At 38.6% G+C, this 13,292-nt stretch overlaps 1 protein-coding gene across 1 annotated transcript in view; it reads right to left on the minus strand.

Moving 5' to 3' along the window:
- The window catches only part of ADCY2 (adenylate cyclase 2), a 212,804-nt gene that overhangs the window by 133,716 nt on the left and 65,796 nt on the right, over positions 1 to 13,292 (minus strand). Inside the window, exon 3 of the mRNA XM_082753106.1 lies at positions 3,573 to 3,734. Within this exon, the coding sequence (XP_082609232.1) occupies positions 3,573 to 3,734 (162 nt within the window). The remainder of the gene's footprint in view (positions 1 to 3,572; positions 3,735 to 13,292) is intronic.

Genomic DNA, 13,292 nt, shown 5'->3' on the forward strand with positions numbered 1-13,292 from the left:
CTGCTGTGCATTCAGCTCTGGGGAGGCTAGCTGGGTGTTTTATGGCAGAACCCGTGTCTCTGTGCTGAGCACCACAGCACACTAATCTCTTTGTGGACTGAGTCCCCGATTAGCATTTGGCACCACTGCAGCTTCTCCTGGCATGTTTCTCTAGGGCTAACATCCACGTGGCAAGGAAGATGCTGGCAAAGCACAAGAAAGGACTCAGAGAAGAGATGAGAAAGTGATGCAAGGCTGAGCTAGTATAAAAGCAGGCAACCCATTTATTTTACTAACATAAAAGGTTATGAACTGAATTCAGGGTAGTCTAGAAATACTCTCATGGGAGAAAAAGAAATTGGGTACTACTGGGTCTGCCCGTTCTAACAGATGAAAGCTAGATGAAAAGGCTAGACAAATTCCTACCAGTAAAGAGGAACATGATTTTAACACCAGCAGTCAACAACCGTGGACAAAGAAGTCAAGGCTTGTGGAAGATCTCCATCATGGACAATTTTTACACTAAGGATGATCCTTCCTCCCCAAAAGACATGCATGGGCCAAGCAGAAACTAGCTCATGCAACCAGCAGAGAGTATTGAAGAATTATTTACCTCAGCAGGAGCCTTTTACCTCAATACCTCTGACTGCTACCAGCACTGGATAATCAAAAGCATGCTAAGTACTTCAGTTATAATGAAGCAATTTTGGGTGTAAAACTTTAGAGCAGCAAACCCAGCAAAATAGGGTCTGCCTAAGCTCAACATAAGAACATACATGTACTTCTGAACATCAATTTTTCTCCGCTGACGGACTGAAGGTATGCTTAACTTTCAAAATGCTATGGGATACCAACCAGAGTCACTGCAAGACGCTAAAAAATTGGAGGGGGTCAGGCAGAGGGCTACCAAATGGATTAGAAGGCAGAAGTTGCTATACAAAGACTGAAAGAACTGAGTTTGTTCAGCCAAGAGAACAGAAAGCTCCAAGGAAATTAATCAGTCTTCCAATACAAAGAAAGTAGTTATAAAGGAAATGCATGCAGTCTCTACAGAAGGATATATGCCATATATACATGACACATATGCTATAATATCTGTTGTTTACCCACCAGCAGATTTTTTATACTACTTTCTGCTTCTTAAATGTGTGCTACTAGTTTTCTACCTGTGGAAAAAACAAAAAATCCTGCCAGAAAGAAAATGCACAATTCATGGCTAACAGCATTATGATTTTTCTTCTGCTTTCCTGAGATGAACCAGTAGCCCTGAAATCATAATATATATATTTTTGTAAAATCTGAATGTATCTCCCAAACCATGGATTTACTCAACTTTGAATGATTTTTTTAAGCTTTCAAAACTCAGTCTACTGCTATTTTCTCATCTCTGTGCTTTAGTGACTGAGCTCTGTGAAAGAACTTCATTTCAGGCCTCACAAAATTCTTCTCCCCTCCCACCCCCAAAAGAAAAAGATTCAACAGCATGACCCTTTTAAATAACCATACCCCATTTCTGTTTTTTAGAAATTACACACACTTATCCTATACCAACCTGAGGTGCATCATTGACAAACATGTTATTTCCATTTTTAATATAATCAGTATCGCTAACGCAATCCTTTGTTTGTGGTCCAGATTTCAAACACAAAGAACACAAAACAAACATTTTTCTGCTTACACTCCAAAGTATAAACAACAGTAATCTAAAAGAGTCCAGAGGGCACAATGAGCTGTGGTGCAGCACTCCGTCCCTGCCACACATCCGTGAGAACGTGGTGTGCTCAGTACCTTCAGTTAACTGCCAAAATATTCAGAACATTTCATACGTTTTGCAAAGAGGGAATAGAAAATTAATAACATTCTGGAAATTAAATATTCTTAACAAATTTACAAACTGCTCAAAGACTTCCACTCTTTCCAAATGAAACTGGAAGTTGCAGAAGAGATAAAAGACATTAATTGTACAACAGAGCCCATAATTTACTTCTTTTGATTCTGGAGACATACTGTGTCTAAAAAGTAACATCTCTGAAAGTCCAGTTTCAGTTGTACCGAATTTTAATGGGCTAGAACGATAGACAGGAAAATAAAGAAATGTTCCCAAGAGCAACACCATACCAAAACATTTTAGGGAAGAAGCTGCCAACTTATTAATACATTTCTATGCCCTAAACAAAGCCCATAGGTCAACATGAAATAACATCCTCCTTGATTTATTCCACTACAATTATCAATCATGGTCACCATGGTTCTTGTTTAACATACAGCACAATTCAGCAGCCTCAGCAACAAGCACACAACTAACCCAAATCAGGAGAAGAAAAGTAAAACCACATATCTCACCATTTGAAAATTTCTATCAAAAACTACATCTTAGAACATCTATTGGTTTTCAGACTTCAGTTTCAATACTTCAGATAACACGGGTCTGCAGCTATGTCTGGAAATAAAATGCATTTCCCTGAATAACTTACAAAGCACAACTTTTGTAAAATCACTGCAGTTTTGAAGTTATGCTCTGAGACACAGTGTTTTTTTGAATAAGGCTGAAGTAACTTGAATGGTTTTCTTGTTCTACTGATATGTTTATAAAAATGCATTTACTTCTAAGCTTCGGTGCCATTTTGATGCAAAAGTTAAAAGAATTCCATTTCCCTAAAATGACACAAAGATAGAAAAGAGCACGTACATGCTTTTCAAAATGAAATCTGTTTTTTTCCTTAAAATAGAGATTTCCAGTAATGACAGCTAGGGTCACCACAGTACCACAATAAAAACTGTTGTACTTCACCATTTGAAAGTTCTTCTGCAGAACAGGGAGGGAAAAAAAAAAAAAAAACCTACTATTAGGATTTTTTTTTTAAAAATATTTGTCTGTGGCATGTCCTGTAGTACAAGTATCAGAGTTTAGTTACAAGCCAAAACCCAACTGCAAACACCGGTGCATTCTCTAAATGCCATGGTGTCTGCAGCCAGCCTGTCCTCTTCAATCAGTGGGCCCAGCCAGGACAAGGCTGTAAAATTCCTATAAAAGGCTGAGAATTACAAAATTAGGACAAGTCCTACATCAGACTTCAAGAGGACAATCTCTTTCCAACAAGAAAGGTAACCCAGCTGACCACAGGGTCAAGCATTCATGGGTCAAGCATTTTCGCTGCTCAGTGCATTTTTGAGTAAAAGATAACACTGCTACCTGGAAAATTCCTTTGTCTTAGAAGTTAGTCTTTGATGAGGTGAGGAGAGCAGCAAGCAAGCAAGGAGAGCATACACACACAGAGCATATATACAGAGCTGAGTGGTAATGCACCTACTAGAAAATGGTTGCATCACATACTTTTTTGATCAATGTCAGTTTTAACACTGGTAAGCATTGTGTGGCTATAGATTCTATCACTTCAGGTCGGTTTCAGCAAGACATTACATTACTGACACCCCCGTGATTAGAAAATGACTAACGATGAATTAAGTCTGTGGCAATTCAGAAATGAAGAGAGACATAAATTTATACAGCCAAGCCCCAGTTGAGAAACTTGTGGTCTCATTTACCAGGATATTCAGCGTGCAATTAATCATTAATTCCAAAAAGCACCTACCTGCCAAACCAAGTGTTCCTTTACAACAGCTGTACCCGACAGACAGACGCTCAGCACAATCGTATGAGATGCAGAGGTCAAGATGCTGGCAACTATAGCGTCCCTCATGTTGAAGGGCAGCATGGTATACACCACGAAAATAATGAACAAGAAAAATGACACCTGTGCAAGACAGAAAGACAAAAAAAAAAGCATGTCAAATTCACTCTTGAATAATATTTAAAAAGTAGCATTTCATTTTGAACATCATCGGCATAAAGTTACTTATCTTTTTTTCTTATAGGAAAGTTACTGTTAGCCACTGCAGAAAATTGATTTAGGAAGAATTAATTTAAGAAAGTATTGGAAAAATGGCATTATATTTAATTTAAGAAGTGCAGTTTCAAGATACCACTTACTGGTTCAAGAACTTCACAGTGCTCCAATTTATTTAGCATTTCAAATTTAACTCTAAATTTATGTTTTCAAAGTTTAATTTTATTAACCACCCTGTGTACACTTAGAGTGTAGCTCCCCTGCGACTAGTGGTTTCTGATGGTAAGCTGCCTTACAAAACAATTCATTTGCCAAATCACTCCACTCCAGGGTCTAAGGAATTGCAATACAGAGAAATTTCATTCATCTTGATGCACTAAAAATTTACAATTTAATAAAATGTTAGATTATACAAAAAGCCAAAATTGAGACAAGCATTCTGGTTTAACAAGATTATACTTCATGTGCATATAGATGATGTATGTCAAATTCAATAAAAACACAACGTTTTTTACACAACATGAAAAGTAACTTCACACAATCACAGCCCATAAGCAGAATTTACAGTTAGCTTCCTAGAAAAAGATACTGGTATCCACACTGTAGGGAACAAACTCTCCAAATACACAACCCAAACTGTATCAGGAAAAGGTATTCCTTCATTACACATAGAAAAGATTACGTATTTGATGATATGTATACATTCCAAGGTCCACCACATATGGAGAAAGAATAAGTGGATTTGGGAGACAGATTTTGCATACCGTAGTAGACCGTTTTGGAAATGTGTCAGCCAGACTATCAGCTGACAGCACAAGGAAACAGAAGCATTTGACATCTCTTCAGTTTCAGTCTTCCTTAAAGCTTTAACCGTGATCAGATACTAATGAAACTAACAGCAAAGAAAAAGAGCCTAAAAACTTGGTCTGGGTAAGAAGAGGATTATGTAAGCATGGTGTTTTCGAAGTATCCTGGCCTGGTAAAAATCATCTGGGATACTGAGAGAGCTAACTGATAATCTGAAAATTTGGGAAAGATGCAGAAAGTTCTGGCAGGCTGGAAGAAGGAAGCACAGAATATGCCTTTGAAAGGCTGGGAAAAAGAAAAGCTAAGGAGTTAACAACTCCTTAGCTTCAATTCCTGTTTAGCTTCAATTCCTGGAGCAGTAACAGACCAAATAATAAAACAATTCATAAGCACATGTACTGAAAGTTACGACAAACATAAGTAACAGCAAATGTGATTTTGCTGAAAACAAATCATGTTAAAAGCAATCTCATTTTCTTCTATGTCACAAAAACAGGCAGCAGCGTAGGGGAACAGGCTGAATGAGTTAGGTGGTAAGAATGGAAGTGAAAGATCCTGTAATATGGACATAACATGGCTGGATACCAGAGGGAAAAAAACCTTACAGGCATATAAGACCCGCTGCCTCAGACATGTTTCCTGTTAAAAAAAAAAATGGTTTGAAGAAGAATCCTAGTCCTGGGAGATGGATTTGTATTTCAAATGCCTCCAAGTCCCAGGGACTTTTCATGGAAACAAGGTTGCATTGTTTCCATGTTTAGCTTTCTAATCGACTTGGGGGCAGAAGTCATTTACATATTTGTGAGAACTTCGTGATTAGAAAATAAAAAATTATCCTTCTCTAACTGGATTGTTTCCAAAAAGCAGGGCTTGCATATTTTATGTACTTGAATATGGCTTGGCTGTATTGCCAGACTAAACAATCCATCTGACTTGTGAGGTATACGCTAGGTATAAACTAAAACTCATTAGTGGATTTAAGGTATAATATGATGCCGTTGTTTTTCAATTTCAACATAAAACAGACTGCTAAGCACAGGAAAATATTTTGGTATATTGCAATATTTATAGTGGTATTCATCTTGGTACCTAGAATAACACTGTGTCAGCCACACATTTGTAATACTGCTATCAACAACTACCCTTTCTGTAAGGCACTCCATTACTTTCTATGGTTAAAATAAATGGAGAATTTTAACCTTCCACAAATACGAATACGGAGACTTTTCAGAAGTTTCAACCCCACTTGACACTACACATTCAGACCTCAAATTCTCAGTTACTCAACATTAAAAAGGCTTAGCTGGACTGGAACCAGGCTAGAGAACTCTTGACGACAAATTGATCTGTTAATTCTTATATTTTCATATAGATAAACACCAGATGCTTAATGTGCATTGGAAAGCAGCCAGTGCACAATCTTGAAATTAGGGTATGAAAATGCTGTGGCAGAGCAGAAGAGGTACCTGCCATCTTTGGCTTGCTAAGACACTGAAATGCACATGGGAATTGTTCTCGTTGATAGTTCTTGACTCTTGGTGACCCCTTTTCTCTATTTCCAGTAATGGTCTAATGACCCAAGGACTTAAGAGCTCCATTTATCACAAAGGCTCCCTTTTGATTTCACCATGGCTCAAGAATATTCTCCCTGGGTACCCGGAAATATAATGCTTCTACCCTTCATCTGCAGAGCAGACATAAGTAGTACATAAAGCTTGGGAACACACCATGTATTTCTCAAGTCACTGTATTTAAGCTTATTACTATAGGAGGTGATACTCAAAGGCTTCTATGTAAGGTGGTTCTTCAGGTGGAAATAGGCAGGCTTTCTGGACTGAGTCATCATCTGCAAAATGCATAGAAGCCTTTGACGTTTTTCATGATCTTTTTGCAAGAATTTTCAGAAAAATTGCTGTTATAGACATTAAAACACAGCAATGCCAAGCTCTGAAGGACCTGACTATTCCGCTGCAAGAGTTAGAGTAGAGTAGAGTAGAGTAGAATAGAATAGAACAGAACAGAACAGAACAGAACAGAACAGAACAGAATAGGATTCAGTTGGAAGGGACCTTCAAAGATCAAGTCCAACTGCCTGACTACTTCACAGCCAACCAAAAGCTAAAGCACAGTTGCCAAAGTGTGTCACTGCATGTGTGCATTTGGTGTGCGTATCCATCAGTAAAAACAGTATTAATTTACAGTGCACTGTTTTTGACGCTGTTAAAGGTAGGCTGTTCCAACAAAGCGTGCCATAACCACAAAGCCTGTCGCTGTTCTGAAACTGTGTTGGAAGCAATCGTTGATGTGAGTCATCACTACCACTGCCTAGTCGAAACATGCCTTTTGTCCTGATCTGAACTTGGACTGCTTTAGGAATTGGATTCTCAGACTTTTCTGAAAAGCTTGTCATTTTCTACACCTTGGAGATGAGTATCCTTGAGTGAACCTCGGGCACTGATGCTATGCATCAAGGCACATAGTATTCCCTTTTGGTTAACACTGGTGTAACATCTTACAGAGAAGCAGGTGGGTATCCTGCTTTGACTGAGGGATATACAGGGCTTTTGCCTATTGTTCTTGAGTGTCGGATTTTATCCAGATTTTATCTGAATCATACTGGTGACTGTGACCTGGGAGAACGGGTATGAAGTAGATAATACTTGGTGGTTCACAGACATGACTGTTGGAAAAGTCACTGGTTTGGACTGGGGTAGCACATACTGCAGAGGATTTGGAGCCTGTGGAACCAGACCATTCTCAGAAACCTTTTCTCCCTGCTGTTGTCAGTTTCTTTTCTGAGTGGCGTAGCCTTAGCTCTGAGGGGTATCTGGAGCAGAAAGTTTAACATTTTTGACACTTTAAACTGTCCTTCCTTGCAAATATGATGCCTCAGGGGATGTCGCCTTTCTACTGAGAACTGTATAACAAAGATATTAATCATTCATTTTATACAAATTATGTTCCAACAATGACTCACAATTTCCCCAGCTAGTCATCCCTTATAAGACTGTGTTAAAGAGTTAATCATAACTGGCTTGGCGTATGCAAAAATCACTCAATGTTATTCTGACCAGAATTTCCCCTTGGGGAGTATGACATCTTGACACTGAAGCAGACACGTAAATCCAAATGTTTTGTTTCAGTATGAACCTAGAGGAAAGCACTGCTCTAGACACACAGCAGTAGTGACACAATAGTTCATGAAATATCTGTAGTTCTTCAGGACAGCTTATGACACACAAGTGTAATGACAGCAAAACTCTGAGGAAAATAGAGGTCACTTTTGAATGTAAATCCAAGATCCTGTTCCCATAATTAAACAGACTACAAACATTCACATTAAGTGGGCCAACCCATTATACGATTGCTTTCAGAGGTTTTTCAATATCATCCTCCTCCTTAATTGTTTAAAGGGAGTATTAATAGGTAATTAAAGATTTTTTTTCCCTTGGAAAGAAAGACACTTGAATTATGGCTACTGATTTCAAAGGTTGTCTATATACATCATAGCACAAAATAAGCTACACTAGTTTTTTTCTGAAAACATAACTGAGTTTCATGGTATAATTGGCAGGACCTACTAATCTTACAAAATTTTTACAAACGCTATATTCATGATTTAATACAATGCATGTATTAAAGTGTCAGAAAGGTATTTATAAAAGCTATAAACTGTATGTTAAAACTGTAGCCAGAGTAACTGATGCAAATACATAAAGGTCTTTGCCACTCTACGTGTTCTGAATTCCAGAAGTCAATCTGCTGACTCAGACTTTTAGAAGCCAGGCAATGTGCAAAGAACTAAATTAGCTCCCCATATAAAACAAAAATTTCATTGAGTGCTAAAATCACCTTCCGTTCTGAAACACCTTTGAAAAGTCTTAAATTATGAAAGTATAGGATGAGGAAAAGGTGGTCCTGTTGTTCACCAAATCCTGCAATACTGGGACAAAAGGGCATTCAACAAAACTAGTAGAAGATTGATTTAAAACAGATGAAAAGAAAGTACATCTTTATGTAGCAGATTGTGAACTTTTTGAACTCACCACCGCAGGAGGTCATCGTGCACCAGTAGGTTAAAAAAAGAGATTAAACAAATTCCTGGACGACTTGTCCATGAACCAGTAATAAAAAGAGCAGGCAGGGATGTACCCTCTGACATTTCTAGAACCACTTGGGATGCTGGGGAAGTACAAAGGGAACAGACCACAGGAAGTGATCCAGCTTTGTGCTGTCTTTTAATAGCAGCTCCTCTTGCCATTCTCACAGACAGAATATGGTAGTAGATGGACCATGACTCTGACCCTGCAGGAAGTTTCCTATGTCCTTATGCTTAGACTTTAATGCACTTTATTTAAGAGAGAGAGAGTGAATAAAAAGAAGCACGTATGACACAGTACCTTCCCTGGCTTTAAAATAAAGCAGGGTAATTCAGAATGAGAACTGAAAGTCCAACTAGACTATGAACGGAAAGCATTGTAGAATGATTTACTAGTTAGAAGGGAGTTGTGAGAGGAAAGTTCAATTTTCAGTAACGCCAGGATATAATACAAAAGAAGCTAAGTTTTAGTCTATATAAAAATAATGTTTTTTGAGTATCGGGTACATCATAAATCTCAAGAATAAAAAAAAAAAAAAAAAAAACAAGAAGAAAAGATTTTTCTGTGATTTACTTAACAAAATTATGTCCACAATAAACTCTTACTACAGTCACTTTTACTAAACATGAAATTTTATTTCCTAATGATTATCGTAGTAGGTAGTAAACAACCCTGTAAATCATCCCTTGTTCTTGATCACAGGGAGCTTTCGAACTAATAATCCCTTTCTTTTGTGTGGAAGTCTGGGCTTAAACGGCATCAGGAAACAAATATTCATTACAGCCTCTGCCAAAAAATTAACCACAACCATTAGCAAAATAGGGTAGAATAAAAACAAGTTTACTGCAGGAAAGCAGATACTTTAAATTAAAATGACTGTGCAATAAGGGTCCTATAAATGTGCTGCTAAAGTCACAGATTAATATGACAAGATGAAAGATTCCCGAAAAGGTAAGAAACTTCACATTTGAAATAATCAAAAGATAATCTGATTGCCTACGGTCTGCTGTTTGGTTGCTTTCCATGCCTCAGAATCTTTTCTTTCATTGAATGGGATCAGGAAAAGGGACACAGGATCTGGAAGGAGTGACCCAAGGACAATTAGCAGTGACCCAATGATCCATACCAATTTTTGGTCCTTCTTGGTACAGAAAGAAGGGACTGAGCTACCATTATCTCCACCAGCCTTGAGATTATCCCTGAGCACACAACCAGGAAAGGAAGACTTTGGTTCACTCTGTAACTCACTTTTATCATTCTCTTCCTCATTTTATTTCTCCTCTTTCTGCTGCATCTCACTGGCTTTGTTTCAAGCATAGCAGAGTCTAATTAGTCAAGAAGACAGATTTACCCTGTTACAACACTGACAGGTTCCTGCAAGGAGAAAGGCAACTTCACAAAACACTATGTAGTCCAACAACAGCATGTGTTTACAGTGATTTGAGTCTCTACCTGGACCAAAAGCAATAAACTATGCCTTTGTTTTTTCAGTGATGAGACTAGTGAAAAGCACCAGAGAGAGAGAATACATCCTTCCTCTTTGCTTTGCTTCCCTTTTTTGTTTTGCCCATACATATTAAGAACAGAAACCTACAGCAGCACTGATTTGTGATTATCACAACTAACATTTTCTGTAAAGGACAGTTGATAAAGTCTTCAATGTTACCTAAATAATTTTTCATAAAATGTCTTTTTTTTTTTTTTCTTACAACCATTAGGAAAGAGATTTAAAGATGTAGTTAAAACCAAAATCCTGTCTTCCCATACCACAGGAAAATTAAAAACAGGCTTCTTTAACTCTGGCTAAACCCGTGCAGCATCCCCATCAGAAGAATCACAGAACAATAGGTGGGTTTGTGTTGGAAGGGACCTTAAAGATCACCCAGTTCCAACCCCTGCCATGAAATGCTACAGAACAGCACAGAATGCTAAAGTAATCTATAATTAATGCATTTTTAAAGTGGAAAATCAGAAGAGATCCAAATGATTGTATAGTATATGCAAACAGACTGAAGTCCAAAGCAATAAAAATAATTTCACTCGGACTATTTGGGTGCTAATTTTATAACGCTTAGGCACCTGTACCTCAAATTTAAAAGGAGTCTAATGAGAACATAAATGAGGTAGGGAAGTGAAAGGTCCTATGAAATAAATCTTCTCAATCAGGATTCCATTACTGCAATAAACTACAGAGGTCCATCAGGATAAGAAACATTTATATGTCTCCAAAACTGAAACCTATTTTCTTAAGCATTCTCAATTGTCCGTTTTGGAGACAATCTCCTGGATTAGACTGCCTTTTGGTCTTTCTGTTTTCCTAAAGAATGTGTACAGAGGTTGCCTGCTTACAATACCAGCACTAAAAATACCTGCTAGTGTTATTAGTTCCATAATAAATTAAGTCGCAATAGTATTTTATTCTCTGCATAACCGTGTAGTTCCTTGCTCTATACAAGTTCATACTGAAACTAGAGTTTTAAATTATTGTGCCTCTGCCCATCAGTTAATTGCAACGCTTAAATTTACAAAGCAAATTTTCACTGCAGTGTCCATAACATTGTTACTCAATTATCATTTTTCCCTCTGTTCCCATTCCAGTCCTGTTCTTCTGACATAAACATTTAATTCTTGTTCCCACTAATGAAATTGCTAGTTCTGATTCTAGATTTGGTTAACTCTAACACAACCTATGTGGTGCCCAAAAACTGGTAGCTACCAAAAACTGGTAGAAAACCATTTAGCAAAAAATAGAGTAAGTTCTGAAGGCTGGATACTGTCAGACAAAATCAAAGTGCGAAACTATAGGTACACATTAAAAACAAAGGAAAATAGCCATTGGAGCAGCATAAACAGTGCCACAGTAGAATTCCCATCATTGGGAATTCAAAAATCTTTCTAAAATGCTCCAAAGCTTCTATTGCAGCTATTAGATTTGCACTAGAAATTACCGGAAGCAAGTCTAAATTGCTCTAAGGGTCAAACAAAATTACCAGGTATAGTGCCTGAATAAAAACTAGAAATAAATGTATGCATTCAAAATACAGTATCAAAGAAACCAGGAAGGTTGAGAAAAGCAAATAAAATGAATAATAAAAAAGAAACTATAAGCATTTCTATTAAATAGCTTTTCTGAAGTAAAAATTAGCATATATTCTGTGGAAGTGGGGAGAAGAGAGAGAGATAGAATCTGGGAGTGTTTCTCAGTACAGGTACTCTAGCAGAACAGCGCTTACAAGAGCACTTGAGCTATCACTTCATCTGTGAGCACAGCACCACATCAGGAGGTGGCTTTAAGAGGGAGCCTTCATCCTACAGCTGAGTAAGAGCTGGGCAGAGCTGTCATCCCAGGCGCCTGTTAAAATTTATACTTGCCACAGCCAGAACAACAGGATGAACTTGCTCGCTTGAGATCATTCCCCAGCCTTCCTTACAGTCATGTTTTCCCAAATGAATATATATTAGGATTTTGATCCCTTCTGCAGAAAGAGCTAGGGATCTCCGTGGATGCACTCACTGATGTGGGCGATGCTGCAGGTTCTGGAGGGACTGCCCTACTTCTCCCAGCTCTCCATCAACGTAACAACAGCAGGCCTGCAACACTCTTGAGACCTCATGCCAGAACCCTCTATACAAAATGTGCCTTTATATCAAAGATCTAAGACTCCAGATGGTTAGATAGCATTCTTCTTGTACAAGAACTACCTAATAACACATTTGAGATACCACAGAATCACAGAATCAGAGGTTGGAGGGGACCTCTGGAGGTCATCAAGTCCAATTCCCCTTCTCAAGCAGGGCCACCTAGAGCAAGTTGTCCAGGACTGCATCCAGTATCTCCAAGGAGGAAGACTCCACAACCTCTCTGGACAACCTGTGCCAGTGATTGTCATCACTCCTCCAGTAAAAAAAGTGTTTTCCAGCATTCAGATGGAATTGTGTGTTTTAATTTGTGGCCGTTACATCTTGCCCTGGCACCAGGCACTACTACATGGCTCCCTTTTCATCACCATCAGGTATTTAGACACACTGATAACATCTCCCCTGCATTTTCTCTTCCCAAAGCTGAGCAGTCCCAGCTCTCTCACCCTCTGCTAATACAAAAGATACTCCAGATGCTGAACAGTTTTTGTGGCTCTTCACAGGACTCACTCCAAGTAAGTTCATATTTGTCTTGTACCAGGACAGGACACAACCCTAGAGATTTGGCCTAACCAGTGCTGAGTAGTGGGGAATGATCACCTCCCTCAAACTGCTGGCAATGTTTTTCCTTTTAGCCCAGGACATGACCATGGTCAGGTCAGTATGTATAATTCAACCTGCTAAGGAGGTCTGCGCCCTGACAAATACGTGCCATTACCATACTGCCCCCCAGGAATTTCACCGCCATCAAAGCAGCCTTGACAGCATACTGAGCAGCCCTGGAAGTCCTCTGTGCTTGTGCTTAGCAGCAAACCCACCAAGACCAATACTTGAACATGAAGAAGTAAAACCAGGGTCACGGTGAGCAGCAAAATGTGCAGCAGCTCAGCGAGCAACTGCAGCACCGCATGCTGAGGTG

The sequence above is a fragment of the Aythya marila genome, assembly GCF_965140915.1.
Source record: "Aythya marila genome assembly, chromosome: 2".
In the NCBI taxonomy this organism is placed as follows: Eukaryota; Metazoa; Chordata; class Aves; order Anseriformes; family Anatidae; genus Aythya; species Aythya marila.